The sequence below is a fragment of the Symphalangus syndactylus genome, chromosome 9, assembly GCF_028878055.3.
Source record: "Symphalangus syndactylus isolate Jambi chromosome 9, NHGRI_mSymSyn1-v2.1_pri, whole genome shotgun sequence".
Lineage (NCBI taxonomy): Eukaryota > Metazoa > Chordata > Mammalia > Primates > Hylobatidae > Symphalangus > Symphalangus syndactylus.
Window position 1 is genome coordinate 30,055,731 of NC_072431.2, and position 19,427 is coordinate 30,075,157.

At 52.6% G+C, this 19,427-nt stretch overlaps 2 protein-coding genes across 11 annotated transcripts; both read right to left on the bottom strand.

Moving 5' to 3' along the window:
• Positions 1–135: 135 nt before the first annotated feature.
• On the bottom strand, positions 136–6,039 carry IRF9 (interferon regulatory factor 9). Of its 7 annotated transcripts, none has more exons than XM_055291698.2 (10): positions 5,364–6,039; positions 4,385–4,565; positions 3,551–3,734; positions 3,189–3,319; positions 2,743–2,821; positions 2,568–2,639; positions 1,747–2,115; positions 1,519–1,645; positions 740–855; positions 136–580 (listed from the first exon to the last, which is right to left on the bottom strand). In XM_055291698.2, exons 2-10 carry the CDS (start codon positions 4,562–4,564, stop codon positions 447–449), a joined length of 1,392 nt encoding a protein of 463 aa, XP_055147673.1. In that variant the 5' UTR covers position 4,565; positions 5,364–6,039; the 3' UTR covers positions 136–446. The 7 variants fall into 7 exon arrangements, with proteins under 7 accessions (XP_055147673.1, XP_063465401.1, XP_063465403.1 ...); XM_063609331.1 differs by having other exon boundaries at positions 1,747–2,088; positions 5,364–5,987; XM_063609333.1 differs by lacking the exon at positions 1,519–1,645 and having other exon boundaries at positions 1,747–2,088; positions 4,429–4,565; positions 5,364–5,985.
• RNF31 (ring finger protein 31) lies at positions 6,040–19,408 on the bottom strand. Of its 4 annotated transcripts, none has more exons than XM_063609323.1 (21): positions 18,846–19,408; positions 18,614–18,760; positions 18,322–18,477; positions 18,034–18,093; positions 17,859–17,934; positions 17,140–17,317; positions 16,267–16,654; positions 15,820–16,110; positions 15,321–15,401; positions 15,030–15,215; positions 14,708–14,914; positions 11,375–11,548; positions 11,193–11,291; positions 11,013–11,102; positions 9,277–9,391; positions 9,043–9,161; positions 8,673–8,786; positions 8,483–8,540; positions 6,742–6,838; positions 6,292–6,460; positions 6,040–6,179 (listed from the first exon to the last, which is right to left on the bottom strand). In XM_063609323.1, exons 1-21 carry the CDS (start codon positions 19,035–19,037, stop codon positions 6,126–6,128), a joined length of 3,051 nt encoding a protein of 1,016 aa, XP_063465393.1. In that variant the 5' UTR covers positions 19,038–19,408; the 3' UTR covers positions 6,040–6,125. The 4 variants fall into 4 exon arrangements, with proteins under 4 accessions (XP_063465393.1, XP_055147671.1, XP_055147670.1 ...); XM_055291696.2 differs by having other exon boundaries at positions 15,321–15,569; XM_055291695.2 differs by having other exon boundaries at positions 8,673–8,852; positions 15,321–15,569.
• Positions 19,409–19,427: the final 19 nt, after the last annotated feature.

The following is a 19,427-nucleotide window of genomic DNA, read 5'->3' on the forward strand; positions in this document are numbered from 1 at the left end:
GCCAGAACCTGTGGGCAGAGGGGAGGAAAGAGGCTGGAGATGTCAGCAGGAAGAGAACCCCAGTGCCCCACTCTTAAGTTCACATCTCTGTCTGTGACCACTGCTACCTTCTTCTCCCAGAAAATCAGATACTGATTCCTCTTTCAATAAAATTTTATTTTAAATCCTTAGTGAATATCTCAGAGGAAAATATAAAGTGCTTGGCTTTAGAGTTGGGAGGTCAGGGAAGAGGGAAAGGCCCCCTGGGCTCACACCATTTGGAATTTCCTAGTCCCTTACAGATGAAAGAGGGTGTATATCTCAAAATTTAAAAAAAAAAAAGGATAAAAAATTAGCCTTGAGTTCTCCACCAGCCAGTGTGTGCGAGGATTTTCAGGACACAATTATCACGGACAACTATTGAGAATTATCACAAAGAGGACAGGTCAATCGTGTGAAGAATGAGTCTATTTCAAAGGAGACAGGAAGAACAAAGAGGTGAGGTGGAAGATGGGTCCCCCAGGCTCTACACCAGGGACAGAATGGCTGCCTGCTGCTCTGGAGTCTCCTCCAGCAAGTATCGGGCAAAGGCCTGCTCCATCTGTATTGGAAGAGATGGAGAAGAGCGTCTCAGTGAGTGCATCAGGGACAGACACCACCCCCAGGAGCTCCTTCCACACTGGGAGACCCCTTTCGCCTCCTGGAGCACCACTGTCCCTGCTCTCATTAGATGGGTACTCTACCTCTGCTCTGAGCTCACCTTCACTGTGATAAGATTCTGTGGAGTATGGCTGGAGCCATGGCTCTCTTCCCAGAAATTCAGTGTTACCTGGAACTTCGGTGGGGGGCCCAGGCCCTGAAAGTACCTGGCCAAGTCTGAAAGAGAAAGGGTCAAGGGTTGGAAGAACAAAAAGAAGAGAGAGGGCCACAGGCAGGGAGAAAATAGTGAGGAACCCATGATGGAGAGAGGTAGGAGGGGGTCTTGCCAGAGCAGGAGCTGCAAGGTCAGAAGTACTTGGAACTAAGTGCTACTCACCCATGTGCAAATAGGAAAGTGTGCCCCTGCCTCATATAAGTGCTTAGAAGTAGCGGATCACAGCACAGCCCGACAAGCTCTCTGCTGGGAGAGTTTAGAGTCCTCCCAGGCAGCAGCCCTGGCTGCTAACACAGATGTGCCCAGACCTTTGTTACTTGCTCACATCCTCCCAGTGCTAGGGTACCCATGGCCCTGGGAACACCTACACTCTGCACCCCCTGTACACCTGGTCCCACTCTTAAGCTCAGGTTTAGAATTAAGTAGGAGCTGGAATTGGATGGGAGAGAAGCACAACCCTAAGGCATGCCTGGAGTGTGGTAGAGACAGTGCAGCCAGGGCCAGAGTGTGTGATGTGTGCCAGCTCTCCCAAATCTGTGTATGTAGGAGAAGGCCATGAGGCTCAAAATCTCTGTGCCAATTCTTCTGTGCACCTTCACATAGTGACTGCATGCTTCAGTGTGATGGTGTTCTCCAAGATATGACACTCTTGTGCTGGGCTCTACCTGAACCACCTCTTCCATTGTCTTGGCTGGAGGAGAACTGCCAGGTAGCTGCCAGGCTGGGCATATGGCCACACAGGATGTGCAACACACAAGTGCAGGAGTGCCATGCATAGGCTACATGGAGGATCTGCTGGCAGACAGGGAGGTGGCAGGACCCACCAAGTTGGGCCCAGGGGGTACTAAGAGGTAGGGGGTGGGAGCTCAGGTGCCCAGAGAGAACAGCCTCACCTCTGCAGAAGTAGGCGGTTCTGAAGAGCTCCACGCACTCATTGCTGGGCAGCAGATGGGGGCCTGGCCCAGGTGGAGCCTGGGGTGCATTCCAGGAGATGGGGATGGGGCAAAGGCGCTGCACGAAGAGGCCTCGGGGGTTGCTGGCCACCAGGATGCCCCTCTCAAGCTGGCTCAGCAGGCGCTGCGTGGGCTCCAGTGGGCCAGGCTTGGGGAACAGCACCTGCTCCATGCTGCTCTCAGAGCCTGAGGGCTCAGCCACAAGGCGGCAATCCAGGCTTTGCACCTGGGCCTCGCCCACCACGCGCCCGTTGTAGATGAAGGTGAGCAGCAGTGAGTAGTCTGGGGATAGAACAGCCCTACCTGCTGCTGGAGGAGCATGCAGGCTGGCAGCAGCCCCTCCCCAGGGGAACAGCTCCACCTCCCCTCCCCGCACCAGCCAGGGGGCTTCCTCTCAGGTTTTCCTATCACTCAGGCAAGTAGCTAGTATGTGATTCACCATGAGGCCTCAGGGCTCAGTGCCCAAGGGCTTGTAGTTTACTAGAAGGTCCCTTGAGATTGGGCCTCTGTTTGGCCCAATGAAATCACTGTCTCAATGTAGATTTCCAGGAGAGTGTATAGGGTGGTATTTTTGGGAAGCAAGCTTTTTGGAGTCTGGCCAGGCATATGGAATTCTCACCACCTAGAAACCAGTGCCTTGGGCTATGGTAATGTGGGCACAGTTTGCTGTAAGCCCTGACTGACTAGATAATGCATGCATAGTCAAAGGTGGAAGACCTCAGGGGCACAGGGCACAGGAGGAAGTCAGAAATGCCACATACCTGGCTCTGGAGGAAGCAGAAACTCCAGGGACCTCTGATCCCCTTGAAAGGGGGCCTCAGTTGTATCTGTAACTGGAAGGGAAGCAAAGGCACTGGTCATTCAGAGTGGGACTGGGGAATCTTGGGCCAGAGGGTGTGGCATGGAGGATGACACAAGAGGCAGGGCAGGTGGTACCTTCCTGTGGCTCAGGGCTGCTGCTGCTGCTGCTCCCGATGTCTGAATGGACTGCTCCCCCACTGGCCCCCTCCTCCTCCTGCGGACACAGTGTCTTTTTTTTTCTTTCTTTTTTTTGAGACAGAGTTTTGCTCTTGTTGCCCAGGCTGGAGTGCAGTGGCGCGATTTCGGCTCACTGCAATCTCCGCCCCCGGGTTCAAGTGATTCTCCTGCCTCAGCCTCCTGAGTAGCTGGGATTACAGGCAGATGCCACAACGCCCAGCTAATTTTTGTATTTTTAGTAGAGACGGGGTCTCACCATGTTGGTCAAGGCTGGTTTCGAACTCCTGACCTCAAGTGATCTGCCCGCCTCAGCCTCCCAAGACACAGTGTCTTTCATTGGCCCACCTCTCCCTCTAGTTACTGTCCTGCCCTTAGGCCCACCCAGTTCCCTCTCCATCTCTTACATTATTGAGGGAGTCCTGGAGCACAGAGGGACTGAGTGTGCAGTTCTGCATGGCACCCTCTTCCTCCTTCCTCTCAGAGGACACAGAACTGTGCTGTTGCTTTGATGGTGATTTCTGAGTCCCTGGCTGGCCTGTGGAATTGTTGAGGGACAGAGAAAGGTCAGGGTCTTGAGCAAGGACAGAGGGTAAAGGAGAGGTCTGAGGCAGTGAAGGATGGGCAGGTCTAGGAAGGGAAACCTGGGTTGCAGCCCCCCAGGGGCATGGACAGGGCAGAGCTATGAGAAGCCTGGGGGAAGCCCGCACATCTATCCTTCCTCCCCAGTCTGCTGAATCTAGGAGTGGCTGGACAAGGGGAAACTCACCAGAGACGGTTCCTGGTGGCAGCAACTGATACACCTTGTAGGGCTCAGCAACATCCATGCGGCCCCTCTCAGGAACCTCCTTAAATTCAGAACTCTTGTTGAGTGCACAGCGCAGGCGAGTCTTCCAGACAGCCGGACCTCCTGTGTCCCCCTCCTTATACTTTCCCTTAAATATTGCCCAAGCCTAGGAAAGAAAGCAAGGGTAGAAGAGGCAGTGTGTTACAGGCTCCACCTGCCCCTCCAACAGGACTGGCTTTACGGGAGTACAGCTCTGAGCTCAGAAGGGATTATGCAGGGTCTGTGCTCTGCGTTGCCATCTTGAAATCCCTGGAAATTTTTTTTTGTTTTTTTTGTTTTTTTTTGAGACTGAGTCTCGCTCTGTCGCCAGGCTGGAGTGCAGTGGTGCAATCTTGGCTCACTACAACTCCGCCTCCGTGGTTCAAGCGATTCTCCTGCCTCAGCCTCCTGAGTAGCTGGGGACTACAGGCATGTGCTGCTAGGTCCAGCTAATTTTTGTATTTTTAGTAGAGACAGGGTTTCACCATGTTGGCCAGGATGGTCTTGATCTCTTGACCTCGTGATCCACCTGCCTTGGCCTCCCAAAGTGCTGGGATTACAGGCATGAGCCACCATGCCTGGCCAATATCCCTAAAATTTTTGAACAAGGCGTCCACATTTTCATTTTGTACTGGACTCTGCAAATGATGCAGCTAGTTTTCTTCTCCAATCTGTCCCTTATCTGAAACCCAGGCAGACGCAAGTGCTCAAGGGTGAGTGTACCAGTGTATACACCATCCCTCACGCAGAGGAACAGTGGTTTCCAGGCCCTTTCACCTTGAAGAAGGCGGCATCCTGGTCCTCCCGGAAGTCCTGCTTGCCTGCATGCTTCCAGGGAATCCGGAACATGGTCTTAGCTGTATCATCCCAGCACACTCCGGGAAACTGCCCACTCTCCACTTGCTCCACCACCCAGTTCCGGAGTTTTCGGGTGCAGCGTGCCCTGCCTGATGCCATCCTGGGGGATAAGAGGGGCAGGAAGCATCAGAACAGACACTTTGGGAGGCAACATCTCCTGAGACCCTGGCCATTGAGACTAGATTCTGGCAACAGTTCTCAGAGATCCCATCCATCTTCTCTTAGCTCTAGACACATTTCAACACTCTATGAGGCAGAATTGTTTCCTTTCTGCCATCACTAGCAATGACAAACAACAACAAAACCCCCCAAAACATTGTTTTTAGCATTCTAAGCTGTGATACCTGGAAGGAAACCTTGGGCACTGGTCTTAATTTTAGGACTTTTCAGAAATGTATTGTTTAGGAAAGAATTCCCTTTGGTGATCGTTCCTGGTGACAGGCCCTGTCTAGATTCCCGAGCATCAGCAGAAGTAGGCTCTGCTGAGATGCATCAGGCTCTTTACCCACCGCCCCACAGCCTACACAACCTAGCCTCTGACCCCCAACCCCTGCCGGCCCCAGGAGTAGGTGGGGCAGGAAGCAGAGGTGGGGGTGGAGCTGCAGCAGAAGTAGGCAGGGCCAGATGGCAAGGAAACAAACGGTCCACTGAGGCTGGGGCCACGAGCCTTCTTCCTTGAACAATCCAGCAGTAGGTCCTCCTGACCTTTGCCTACAAGGGTCTGGGGTGCTGGCCCTTGTCAGTCTCACTCTCAGGCTGAATCTCCCACTTCCTGACTTAGAGATCTTCTGTCTATCCCTCAGTCTAACAGAGGCACCCCTAGGACCCCCTAACCCCAATCTGGCGGGACTTTCTACCCCTAGATCCCAGGCTGACTACCATCCTTGGCTGGTCTTACCTGAGTTGCTGTCCAGGCTGTCGCAGGGCTCAGACGACCTCAGCTTAACTCCTGGCTGGGCGGCTGATCTCTCCGCCCCTTTCTACAGTCCCCACCCTAAGTTTCAGTTCTCCTCCAGGGAGGGCCTTTTCCCAGAAATCACGTGGTCTGAGTAGGGAACTGGCGGCCACTAGAGGGCAGCAGCATCTGAGCATCTCACTATCTGGATGCCACTGTCGCAGCAGGGGGGCCCTGCTCTGCCGGCTCAGCTCCAGCCTGGCTCATTCCCCTTCCTCCCTCAGATACTCTTGCTTGTATCTGACCTCTGGGTGACACCGTGGCTTCCCCAGGGAGGCCAGTTTCCTGGAGTCAGGCCTGGGACCTCTGGATTGCTGTGTACACCTGTGCATCTGCGTTCCCCCACAGTGCCCACCTGATACATACTGGGTGACTTCAAATACCAGTCGAATTCTATGAAAGAAAGGAAGGAGGCAGGGAGGGAGGAAGCCCAGGCCAGGTTGCTGGATGGGGAGGGCCTCCCTTGACCATCCAGGGTGTCAACTCCTTCCTGGTCCTGAGTCCAGGGAGGGTCAGGCACTAGGTTGCAGGGGGCCCTTTTCAGCAAAGCTCTGTCCACCCCACTCTTTCCCCGGTGCCCCTAGATGGTGGCACCAGGAAGAAGAACCACCAAGAAGCCTGGGTGGTAAGATGCCTCTTTATTGGTGCTGGAGCTGTTCTTGAGGGAGCAGGCCATGGGACCCTCATCGGGACCCTTGCCCTCAGCTACTTCCTCCTGCGGGGGATACTCTGTCCCAAGGGTACCTCTTCTGTCAGCTTCTGCAGAAGGAGAGAGAAGGTAATGATACCGGAAGGCTGGAGCTCAGATACAGCCTGCACCAGGTGACTTCTGTAGGGTGGGTTAAGAGGTGAGGCTGGGTGGAGGCTATACCTGTAACAAGCGAGCCTGGTAAGCAGGGGGATCCTCTCCAGTCAAAGGCTGGGGGCGTACGTGCAGGTAGCGCTCAGTGGCCGTCTCCAGCTCTTCCACCTCATACAAGGTGGCTGGGTCCAGCGAGTGGGCATTGATGAGGCTCACAAGATACTCTTTGTAGTGTGCCCTGGGGAGAAAAGGGAGCAGAATATGTGTTCTGTTGGCTAATATTAACTGAGTGTGTCGTCTAACATAGCTGGACTCTGAGACACTTGGATGAACAAGATTAACAACCTGCCTGTGCCCACACTGCCTGCTACTATCTACCCATGCCCTTGCCCAGAAAGCCTCCTCCCTCCCACCCATTGCGAGACCTACTGCTCCCAAGGACCCACTTTACTGCCTGGGCATGCCCTCACCACTTCTACCCACTGCCCAACACCATGCCCATGTCCTGCTGGCACTCACTGGCACAGGCCGGCATAGCCAGCTGGAGTTTCCTTGCCACAAGCTTCGTCCCTGAGCCCACTGGGAACCTCCTTCTGCTCCATCACTCGGCAGCCACCTAAAGGTGAGGGAAGAAGGGAGCCTCTGTTGGGAGGCCAATGACCACAAAGCTCCAAAACTGGGATATCCACAAGGCAGGGAAGGCGGCCTCCAAGGAAGGGACTGAGCACAGCAACTCCTGCTTTCCCAGTGGTGCTGGTGGGTACTTAGAGGTGCCGTCAACGGCAGACCATCTGATACAGAGGCAGGGACCTTGTCCCTACTTTTATCCAAGCTGGCTTTTGGCTCATAAACACATACCCTCTTTAGTTTTTTTTTTTTTTTTTTTTTGGTTGTTATTTATCTCTTGACTAGTTAACTTATTCTGTGAAGGTCTTACCTCTTTCTTTTTTTTAAATAGAGACAGGGTTTCACTATGTTGTTCAGGCTGGTCTCAAACTCCTGGGCTCAAGTAATCCTCTTGCCTTAGCCTCCCAAAGTGCTGGGATTATGGGTGTGAACCACCACTCCTGGCTACTGGCTACCTCTGTTTTTTTTTTTTGTTTGTTTGTTTTTTTTGAGATGGAGTTTCACTCTTGTTGCCCAGGCTGGACTGGAGTGCAATGGCGCAATCTTGGCTCACTGCAATCTCCACCTCCCGGGTTCAAATGATTCTCCTGCCTCAACCACCTGAGTAGCTGGGATTACAGGTGCCTGCCACCACACCTAGCTAATTTTTTTGTATTTTTAGTAGAGACAGGGTTTCACCTTGTTAGCCAGGTTGGTCTCAAACTCCTGACCTCAGATGATCCACCTGCCTCGGCCTCCCAAAGTGCTGAGATTACAGGCGTGAGCCACCGTGCCCGGCCACATTTTTTTTTTTTTTTTTGAGATGGAGTCTTGCTCTGTCACCCAGGCTGGAGTGCAGTGGCGTGATCTCGGCTCACTGCAAGCTCCGCCTCCCGAGTTCATGCCATTCTCCTGCCTCAGCCTCCCGAGTACCTGGGACTAAAGGCGCCCACCACCATGCCTGGCTAATTTTTTCTATTTTTTAGTAAAGATGGGGTTTCACCGTGTTAGCCAGGATGGTCTTGATCTGACCTCGTGATTCACCCGCCTCGGCTTCCCAAAGTGCTGGGATTACAGGCATGAGCCAATGCGCCCAGCCGGCCACCTCTATTTTTTTAAAAATAAATTTAAAGTCTACAGCACCTGGAATTCCCAGCCAATCTCTCATCCAAATACTAACCAAGCCTGAACCTGCTTAGCCTCCAAGATCAGAAAAGATCAGTCACATTCAGGGTGGTATAGACTGTAGACTTACCTCTGTCTACACTGTAAGAAGTCAAAGAGGTTAGAACCATATGTAACACCTTTCTGTTGCCCTCATGGAACCTAAAATAGTGCCCTGCAACTAGCAGGTCTCATTAAACACTCATTGAGTTAATTAATTAATTATGATCATTTGGGAATGGGAGAAGAAAAATAGTATTAATGCCTTCTTGGGTACCAGGTTCTTTAAAGATGTCTTATGTAAAATGGCTTAGCTGCAAGGTGGATACTACCCCTGTTTTACAGCGGAAGAAACAAGGCCTGGGGTCTCAATTAACTTGCCAAAGAGCATGCAACAAGTGACCCCAGACCCAAGCCTCCCCTTTACCCATCACACGGTGGGAGCCCAGCACACCATCTCCTCTTCTCAAAGGCTCGTCCTAACACTCACCTCCAGGGACTGCCCGGGCCCCAGCTGGAGGCTCTGTATTAAACATGACGTTATTGTCCTGAGGAGGAGGAGAGACAGACGGGTGTTACATTCCCCTTGATGCCAGTCCCTGTTGCATTTCCTAGCATGGAGCCTTTTCCATTCTTGCCCACCCTGGGCCCTGTCTTCTTCTCTCCGGGCCACCTCTGACCTGTAGCAGCTTCTGAAGCCGGAGAGCAGTCCAGTCTCGCAGGTAGAAGAGGCAGTCTCGAGGGTGGTGGCCATGCAGGGACTTTTTCACCTTGCAGTTAGGGTCTGGACATTTCTGGCAGAAACCCAGATGGGAGAGAGGAAGTTGGAGACTGCTGGGGTCCTGGCCTCTCAGGAACCCCTGCGTGAGGGGTGTAAGGGTGAGGGGAGATGGAGACATTGGAGGAGCAAGCAAAGGGTAAGGGGATAGAAAGTTGTGCTTTACATCCCATTGACCTCTTCTCTTCCCCGGGGCCACTCAATAGCCTCTGCCTCTCAAAGCCAATGGCGCCCCCCACCCTTCCATCCCTTCCCCAACTCTCTGGGCTCACATTCTTGGCGTAAAAGGCATTGTAGCAGCCGCTGCAGAACTGGTGGCGGCACTGGGTACAGTGAAAGTGCATGCAGCCTCCTCGGGCCAGGGCGTATGAGAACTTGCATTTGGGGCAGTCTACAAAGGACAAGAGGTCAGGGCTGGAGCTGCCGCTGCAACTCAAGGCCCTCAGGAAGAGAGCTGCTGGCAATGACAGGCTTCTGAGCAAACAGGCCAAGTAGGGCGGCCTTACCAATGCCGTTTTCCTGAAGATACATTGCTAGGCCCTGGGCCTGGTATTCTGGGTCGTTCATGCGTTTCCAGTTCTGGAAGTCCTCACAGCTCCGGCCTCGGTGCTGCTCCTCCCACTGCCAGAGGGAAAGTAGGCTTCACATGGGAGCACTATCCCATCCCCTGGCCTTTCCTGCTGGCCCCTCCACTCACATCCAGTGGTTCCCCAGCTTGGTTTATGTCACTGCCACCTACCATTTGCTCAGATCTCAAAATGAGAGGCCATCCTTGGTCCTTTCATTTTCTCCTACCACCTCATACTCCTTTTGCCTTGTTTCTACCCCACAGACCATCTCAACCATATCCCCTTTTCCTTCATCCCTACTGCTACCATTTTACTCCAGGCCACCATCAGACCTTGCTGCAATTGCTTGCCTTGGTTACTAGTCTCTCTGTTTCCCATTCCTGCTCCCCTAGGGTCAATTCTCCCCATGGCTGTCAAAAGGCCTTCAAAACTGTAAGTCAGGTAGCTTCCACATTATTGGTGGTGTTTTGGTTCTGTGGTAGTCTCAGGTGTTCACTTTGCTTCAGACATGATGTAGATGAAATTTTTTTTGTATCAAATATTACATTTTTTTTTTTTTTTTTTGAGACGGAGTCTCGCTCTGTCACCCAGGCTGGAGTGCAATGGCGTGATCTTGGCTCACTGCAGCCTCCACCCCCTGGGTTCAAGTGATTCTCCCGCCTCAGCCTCCAGAGTAGTTGGGATTACAGGCACATGCCACCACACCCGGCTAATTTTTGTATTTTTAGTAGAGACGGGGTTTCACCATACTGGGCAGGCTGGTCTTGAACTCCCGACCTCAAGTGATCCACCCACCATGGCCTCCCAAAGTGCTGGGATTATAGGCGGAAGCCACCATGCCTAGCCAAATATTACACTTCTTAAAAGATAAATGTGGCTGGGCATAGTGGCTCATGCCTGTAATCCCAGTAGTTTGGAAGGCTGAGGCGAGGGATCATTTGAGACCAGGAGTTGGAGGCTGCAGTGAGCTGTGACTGCACCAGTGGACCCCAGCCTGGGTGAGAGTGAGTTCTTGTCTCTAAAAATAAATAAATAAATAAATAAATAAACAAATAAACAAACAAATGAAAGATAAATGAGATAGTATCACCCTTGCTTTATCTCAGAATGAAGGCGGACGGACGCCTGCCTCACTTGGCCTCCAGGGCTCTCCAGACCTGGCAGCTGGCTTCTCTCTGACCACCTGCCACTCCCGCCTTGCTTTCCAGGCTCCAGCTGTACAACACTTTTTCTGACTCTGGCCTTTCCATGTGTTGTTCTTTCTCTCCCAAATGCTCTTTGCATGGCTGGCTTCTTTTTAATGTTTAGGCCTGAGCTTAAACCATTTTAGAGAAGACTTGTCTGACCTCTCTACCCTAAGTAGGTCCACTCTGTTACCCTGATCTCAGGTTCCTGTTTGTTTTCTTCCTAGAACTTATGCCTATGCATAATTAGTTCCTCTGGCTCACTTTCTTTCCTTCCTTCCTCCTCCCCTTTCCTTTCCCTCCCGATTTCCTCCCTCCCTCTGCTTTCTTCCCTTTTTCCTTGTGCCTAGTCTTTCTGACTAGTCTGTAAGCCCTTTTGACCTCAGAGCTCATGTCTATTTTGCTGTCCGGTACGCAAACTCCCCTGAGTCTAACACAATACCTGGCAGTAGCTCAGCAAGTATTTCTGAAAGGATGAATGTGCCTCACCTGGCGCTTGCAGCGCACACAGAAGGTCTGGTGACACTGGGGACAAGTTGCCTCCAGCTGCTCACGCTCATATATGAAGCCAAAGGAGCACTGGAAGTGCAAGAGCATAAAATTATCAAAGGCCTGACCTGGAACTATCCCCTGCCCCTCCACAGTAGCTCCCCTGGGCAGGCCACTTACCTGGGCACACCACAAGAACTTGGGGTCCCGCATCAGCACACCCTCGGTCAGCTTCTTATGGAACAATGCATAGGCATCTGGCTCTAGGCTCTCTCGAAGCTGGGGACAGGATGCAGAGGTGGTGGGTAGGAGGGTTCCTGTTCAAAGCTCAGGGTACCTGAGTCCTAGAGGGGCTGCAGTACCTGGATGTCAAGGGTAGAGAAGTAGCTGAGCAACTGTGTGTCATCGGTGAGGTCGGGGCGGCCACAGGCAGGGCACACCATGTCTGTGATATGCTTCTCCTTCAAGGCGATGGTGAAGTGCTGGCGGAAGCAATCAGGACAGATGGTGCACTCACAGGAAGTCAGGGCCTGCATCTGGAAGGTGAGGGGTTGGAGGGGAGGGGGTCAGAAGCCACAGCTGCCAGCCTAGGGAAGAGGCAGTGGCCAGGTGTCCACTAAGAAATCAGGGTCTAATTAACAACTGGGCAGGGTTAACAACCTCAAGTGCCAGCAGGGGCCAGGCAGGCAACCTAAACATCTGAAGATAGTCGGGTGGAGGAAAATAGACGATGGTGACACCTAAGGTAAAGGCAAAAGTGCCTATAAAAACATTCATAATCCATTAAATATACAAATAACATGCTTGAAATGACAAAACTATAGAGGTGGAGAACAGATTCATGGTTGCCAGGTGACCAGAAGTGGGGGCAGAAGGGTATAACTAAAGAGGTACATGAGGGAGTTCCTTTGTGGTGATGAAACAATCTGTATCTTGATTATGGTGGTGGTTATATGCATCTATACATGGGACAGAACTGCATAGAACCACACATACACACAGCGGCACATCCATGTGAAAAATGAACACGACCTGTAGTATAGCTAACATTGTAGCAATGTCTTATTTCTTGGTCTTGATATTGTACCATAATTATATAAGAAGTCACCACTGGGGGCCGGGCATGCTGGCTCACACCTGTAATCCCAGTACTATGGGAGGCCAAGGCAGGCGGATCACTTGAGGCCAGGAGTTCGAGACCAGCCTGGCCAACATTGTGAAACCTTGTCTCTACTAAAAATACAAAAATTAGGCCAGGCACCATGGCTCATGCCTGCAATCCCAGCACTTTGGGAGGCTGAGGCAGGCAGATCACCTGAGGTCTGGAATTCCAGACCAGCCTGACCCGTCTCTACTGAAAATACAAACTTAGCCAGGTGTGGTGGCGCATGCCTGTAATCCCAGCTACTTGGAAGGCTGAGGCAGGAGAATCACTTGATACCCGGAAGGCGGAGGCTGCAGCTAGCCGAGATTGCACCATTGCACTCCAGGCTGGGCAACAGGAGCAAAACTCTCCAAAAAAAAAAAAAAAAAAATTAGCCGGGCATGGTTGCAGATGCCTGTAATCACAGCTACTCAGGAGGCTGGGATAGGAGAATCGCTTGAACAGGGAGGCAGAGGTTGCAGTGAGCCATGATTGCGCCACTGCACTCCAGCCAGGGCAACAAAGCAAGACTCCATCTCAAAAAAATGTCATTGCTGAGTGAAGGTTAGTGGAAAGTACACAGGACTCTATGTACTATTTTTGAAACTTCCTGTAGATTCTACAATTATTTATTTATTTTGAGACAGAGTCTCACTCTGTCGCTCAGACTGGAGTGCCGTGGCGCGATCCTGGCTCACTGCAACCTCTGTCTCCCAAGTTCAAGAGATTTTCCTGCCTCAGCCTCCCAAGTAGCTGGGATTACAGGCACCCACTACCACGCCTGGGTAATTTTTGTACTTTTAGTAGAGACAGGGTTTCACCATGTTGGTCAGGCTGGTCTCGAACCCCTGACCTCAGGTGATCCACCTGCCTCAGCCTCCCAAAGTGCTAGGATTACAGGTATGAGCCACTGTGCCTGGCCAACTTTATGTATTTTATTATTTTTTTAATTTAATTTTTTTTTTTTTGAGACGGAATCTCATTCTGTCACCCAGGCTGGAGTGCAGTGGCACGATCTTGGCTCACTGCAACCTCCACCTCCCAGGAAGTGATTCTCCTGCCTCAGCCTCTCGAGTAGCTGGGATTACAGGTGCACGCCACCATACCTGGCTAATTTTCGTATTTTTAGTAGAGACGGGGTTTCACCATGTTGACCAGGATGGTCTCAATCTCTTGACCTTGTGATCCACCCACGTTGGCCTCCCAAAGTGCAGGGATGACAGGCGTGGGCCACCACGCCCGGCCCTTTATTTATTTTTTTAGAGATGGGAGTCTTATTATGTTGCCCATGCTGGTCTCGAACTCCTGGCTTTAAGGAATTCTCCCACCTCAGCCACTCAAAGCGCTAGGATTACAGGCATGAGGCATCATGCCCAGCAAAATTCTTTTTGAAAACATAGCCACAGTAGCACTGTCACACACACACACACACACACAAAAATGAACAGTAATTCTTTTTTTTTTTTTTGAGACGGAGTCTTGCGCTGTTGCCCAGGCTGGAGTGTAGTGGCGCAATCTCCGCTCACTGCAAGCTCCGCCTCCAGGGTTCACACCATTCTCCTGCCTCAGCCTCCTGAGTAGCTGGGACTACAGGCGCCTGCCACCACACCCAGCTAGTTTTTTACATTTTTAGTACAGACAGGGTTTCACGGAGTCAGCCAGGATGGTCTCGATCTCCTGACCTCATGATCCGCCTGCCTTGGCCTCCTAAAGTGCTGGCATTAGAGGAATGAGCCACCGTGCCTAGCCTGGTAATTCTTTAATATCAGCAAATATCCAGTTTATAGGAATAAGCCCTTCTTAGTTCCTGAGCCTCCACGTACTCTAGGTCAGAGTAGTTAGACTGGCTCTATATGTGTTTTATTTTGGTTTTACTCTGTATTTTAAAATAATTGTAGAGGTCAAGAGTTCGAGACCAGCCTGGCCAATATGGCGAAACCCTGTCTCTACTAAAAATACAAAAATTTGCCGAGTGTGGTGGTGGGTGCCTGTAATCCCAGCTACTCAGGAGGCTGAGGCAGGAGAATTGCTTGGAGGAGGCAGAGGTTACAGTGAGCCGAGATCGCGCCATTGCACTCCAACCTGGGGGCAAGGTGAAATTCTATCTCAAAAAAAAAATAAGTAAATAAATAAATATTTACATTTTAGAGATATATACTGAAGCATTTATAAACTATATTATGCCTGATATTTGATATCAAAATAACCATCTGTGTATATATGTGAAATAAAGTCTGATCATGTTTGTTGACAATTGCTGAAGCTTGATGACGAATACACTGGAAGTGGAGGGGTTGCAGGGGGGTATGGGAATTTGTTATACAGTGTAGTACAATTTTTCTACTATTGCATGTTTGAAAACTTCCATAATAGAACATTGTTTTAAAAGGGAGGAGATAAGTCTGTTCCTGACCTCCCCCTCCCAGAAGCCTTCAGGGGTACATGGGCAACTGAAGAGCAGAAGACAGGATCAGAGATGGGGACTGGGACAGGGTGGGGGTCCAAAAGAATAGAGTAATTCTTGGACCAGGTACTGTGGGGAGGGACTTACCCGATTGTGGGGCAGGGCCCAGCCACACACGGCACACTCCTGGGCAAGCAAGCGGCGCAGGAAGGCCCGGTCCTGGCTGTGCCTCACAGCTTCTACCACATCCCCCAACTCATAGTTCCTGGGTGTCTCCTGCAGCAGTGACAGTGCCAGCTCTGCCCGGCCCCAGCTGGGGAGTGCGTAGACTGCCAAAAGCCGCCTGACCAAGCTCTGCAATGTGATTCAGGTGGAGGGGGGAAGTGCTGTCAGACTCCACGGACCCTTCCCCTCAGCTCCCTCTTGCTCCTCTAGGTGGACCCTTGGGCTTCTTGCCTCCTCCCAGCACCTGCTTGTCCGGCCCATCCCAGGAAGGGGTAGGCTCAGGGCCACTGTCCCAGAGGCGCTGGCGGAAGGGCTCTAGGCGTTGGCGCTGTAGCTCAGTCAGGGCCCGTGACACATCACCTCCGTGCTGGAACAATGCCTGGAGAGACCCCTCCTCAGGCCCAAAGCCTAGAGACTGGAGCTCCTGCACCTGCAAGATGGGAGTGGCGAGGGGGAATGAAGTGGGAAAGCAAGCAAGGGAGAGTGTGAGAGATGCAGATTCTCGACCCTATCCCATATCCAGCACAGCTGATACCTTCCTTCGCCTGGTCCTTACACACTCCTCCACAGCTTCATCAAGGTTGCCATGACGATCCAGCCAGGCTCTCCGGGCCTCCTGACAGGAAAAGGCACCCAGCCCAGGGTCCTGCTGTCCAGCCAGCTCAGCCACCATCTCCAGCACGTAGGGCAGTTCTGAGCGCAACCACTGCAGAGGCACCTCAGTGCCCGAGTACTGCAGAGCCGAGAAGATCTCCTCTGGACAGGCACCTGCAGCTTCCCCTTCCTAAGGCACAGTCCCGCCCATCAGGCCCATCAGGAGGGGCACCCTTCACCCACCCTCAGCCTGAACTAAGATGGTGACAGTGGCTCAGCTCAGACATATGGATCATGTCATCAGTGTACAGCATGGTAACTGCCTCAGTAACAGGCAGCTGCTGCTAACAATGACAAGATTCATAGAAACTATTAACCACCTGCAGCATCTCCTTTCCCACACCAGCTCAGCCCTACCTCATCCCAGGCCTAGTCCTTACCCGGATCATGCTCACTAGATGAAGGCCTTCCTCCCGCATCTTGTCTTGGCGCTGCTTCTCAGGATCTCCACAGGAACTGGGCAGGGGGGCACTAAAGCGTCGTGGGGGCCCAGGCTTGGGGGGTCCCTTTTCCAAAGAGCTGGCATAGGGCTGGGGGGCATGTTGTACTGGAATGGGGCTACTAGTCCGGTTGCACATAACACACACCCAGCCAGGGCTCGAGTTGCAGAAGGTACAGTGAATACAGTACCAGACTTGACTCTGGGCAGAGGCCAGCAAAGCATCCCCCTGCTGGGAAGGCAGAGAGAATTATCCCTTTGACTGACTGGCTGAAGTTCACAACAGAAATACAGGGAGTTGGGAGGAACTGAAGGAAAACATGGGATAGGGAAGAGAATGACCTGAGGTAACACACGATAAAGAGCTGGGAAGGCCAGAACAGGTTACCTGAAGGGGTTGCAGGCAAATGCCAGCATCTCGGGAATCCACCACCAAGCTGGGAGGCTGGGCCAGCCGAGGTCGCTCACATATGGAACATAGCACAGCAGCTGCCTCATTCTCAAACGTACAGCTCTGGCAGGCCCACCGACCCCGTGCAAGATCAGGTTCTAGGCCTCCAGTTCCTTGGGGACCCTCAGTTCCCCACCCCAACCCCTTACAGCCTCGGGGCCGATCACAGGCCACACAGAGCACTGCCCAAGGCTCATTTAGCATGGCACAGGCAGCACAGTGCCAGGGCAAACGAGCACTTGCAGGATTAGGGGAAGAAAGAGAGCTGTCTCCCAGGGCCAGCAGGGAGGTCGACTGGGGCCGTGGTTGGGCTGAGGCAGGTAAACTGTAATGGAAAAGCAGACATGGCCTGCTGAAGTGGCATCTGGTGCCTGGATCCCTCACCTCTAAGCATTCCCCATTTCCTGGGTAACAACACGTCACTGGCCTTTGCACACATTGTCCCTGTCTCGAATACTCCTATATCCATAGCCTATGCAACATTTAAATCACAGCTTAAAGCTCACTTCTTCCTAGTAGATACTGCTAATACACGGCCTGACCTACACTAGGTGTTTAAAATATTGCCATATTGCCACCTGATTCAGCTGACCCTTCAGACTAGGTTGCAAACCACCTATTACCATAACAACCTAGGTTACTGCAATTGCTACCTGCTTGATGTGTATGTCTATTATGTCCTTCAGGGTTCTGACTGGCTACTTGTCCTCTATTAAACAGTCTTTAACACAGAAACTGGCAGGTAGTCGATAATCAAGTGATCTTAAGTTCTCTAAATTTCACTCCCACCCAGAAGAGAAGCCCTCTCACCTGGAGCTCAGGTGGGTACCCTGCAGGACCCCAGGCAGGGTCTGGCGGAGGTGATGAGCACGGGATGGGTGTCCATGGAACAGGTGGTCACAGGCTGGACACAGGGCCTGTTTACAGGATGGGCAGTGCAGTGTGCCTGGGGCAGAACCACAGAGGAAGCAGGGACCAGGAGTGGAGCCTGGAGAGCAGGAGAGATGGAACATCTTTCCAAAAAAGACCAGGTTACATCTGAATCTGCTGTGGATGGGGGCAAATCACAAGACTACTTTTTAAACATCTGGACCCAAGGAAACAATTTTAATCTCTTTTAAAAAACAAAGAGGCCGGGCATGGTGGCTCACACCGGTAATCTTAGCACTTTGGGAGGCTGAGGCGGGTGGATCACTTGAGGTCGGGAGTTCCAGACCAGCCTGACCAACATGGAGAAACCCCATCTCTACCAAAAATACAAAATTAGCCGAGCATGGTGGCGCATGCCTGTAATCCCAGCTACTTGGGAGGCTGAGGCAGGAGAATCGCTTGAACCCGGGAGGCAGAGGTTGCGGTGAGCGGAGATAGCACCATTGCACTCCAGCCTGGGCAATGAGAGCAAAACTCCGTCTCACAACAAACAAACAAACAAACAAACGCAAAGGAAGATAACCAAGAAGACAAAGGAGCATCCCAAATTTCTATCAATATAGCTTCCTAGTTGGTCTCCAATTTAGGACCAACAATACCCGGGACAGAGGGTGTGGTGAGGGGGCCAGGAGCAATCTCTCTCAATAGGGGGTCAAATTCTGAAAGCTGCAGCATCTGAAAAAGAAAGGGCAGGGAATGAACAAGGGTTTAGGGACACAGAGTCCCACAATTCCTGTTTCTTTTGTACATCAGCCCCTTTCCTGCCTTCCTTACATCATCTTCAACCTTGTCTTCCAACAGCTGCTCCAGTGCCTGCTGTCTTGGGTGAGTATTCTGCAATAATACAGATAAAAACGGTTTCCACCTAGACCCCTAGAACAAAGCCCTCCCTCTAAGCCCTGGTCCCTTAACATTCACAGAGGGAAAATCAGTACCCGAAGCTCCCAGAATGCTGAACTATGCCCATAGTTCAGCAGCATGGGGGTCCTCAGACTTACTTGAGTTAGGCTGGGCTCCCCAGCCCTGGTGCGTAAGTCCATCAAGACTAGAGGAGCATCTCACCTGCAATAGCAGGCTGAGCTCTGTCCGAAGCAGCAGTACTTCCAGTGTGACTGTAGCAACCTGGTGCTCATCTGGCTCCTCCTGCCCTTCGGGGAAGCTCAACCCATCTGGCTGCTCCTCTGTGTAGCCATATAATCGCAGCACATCTCGGCCCCCCTGCCACACATTCACAACCAGTCACCAACCAGGAGGTTTCCTGCCTAGTAGGGCTGGACCCCTTCCCATTCAGCACAACCTCAGGCCTTTTCTAGCCAAACCCCAGCCCCCTCTCCCATAAGGCCAGGGGATTCACCTGCACAGCATCCACCGTGCTGCGAAAGACAGGGTTATTAAACTTGACGCCGCGCCAGTACCGAGGCCGCTGAGGGCTGAGAAGGTTGCGGCCATATTTCTCCAGGATGTTCAGGGCCGTGGACAGGGTGTTGAGGTAGTTTCGGGGCTGGGAGCAAGGAGAGCAGAGAGGTGTGAGCGTGGCCCGGGCCTCAGGCTCTGGTGTCCCCCTTCCAAGCGGGGCCAGGCCTCACCTCCCCATGAGCGTTGCAGCGGACCAGGCGTGCGGCGTCCAGCTGCAGGTAGCGGGTGGCTAGCGGCAGAGAGCTGGCTAGTAGCGGCCGGAGCTGCTCCAGGGAAAACGCCTGCCCGGAATCCCTCCTCAGGGAGCTCGCCAGCTCCTCGCGGGCCACCAGGAAGGCCCGCTCCTCCTCCTCCCCCGGCATCCTGAGGAAGGAGTCAGCCCCAGCCTCGCCGCCCGCCGGGACCCGGCGCGGGCAGCGCGCGGCCCAAGCGCCGCCCCTCCCGTCTGGTGCCCGGCTTTGAGGCCCACCACGGCCCGCGCAGCCGCCCCAGGTCACTCAGACCACGGTCACTCTCCAGCCCCCGGCCCAGCGCCAGGGTTAGCAGAGAACAGGAAGTACTAGGAGAGAGGGCGGGACTGCGACCCAATTTCGGGGGAATGGGCGGGGCTTAAGGTTAAGGTTGGAGGGGTGTCAGGAAACTAGGGGGCGTGGCCAAGAGGGAGGGCCAGGTCCCAACCAATGAGAAGGCAAATGGCTCCGGGCTCTTCCCTCAGAGCGCCCCACCATCTTCCCTCAATCAGGCGCTCTTCC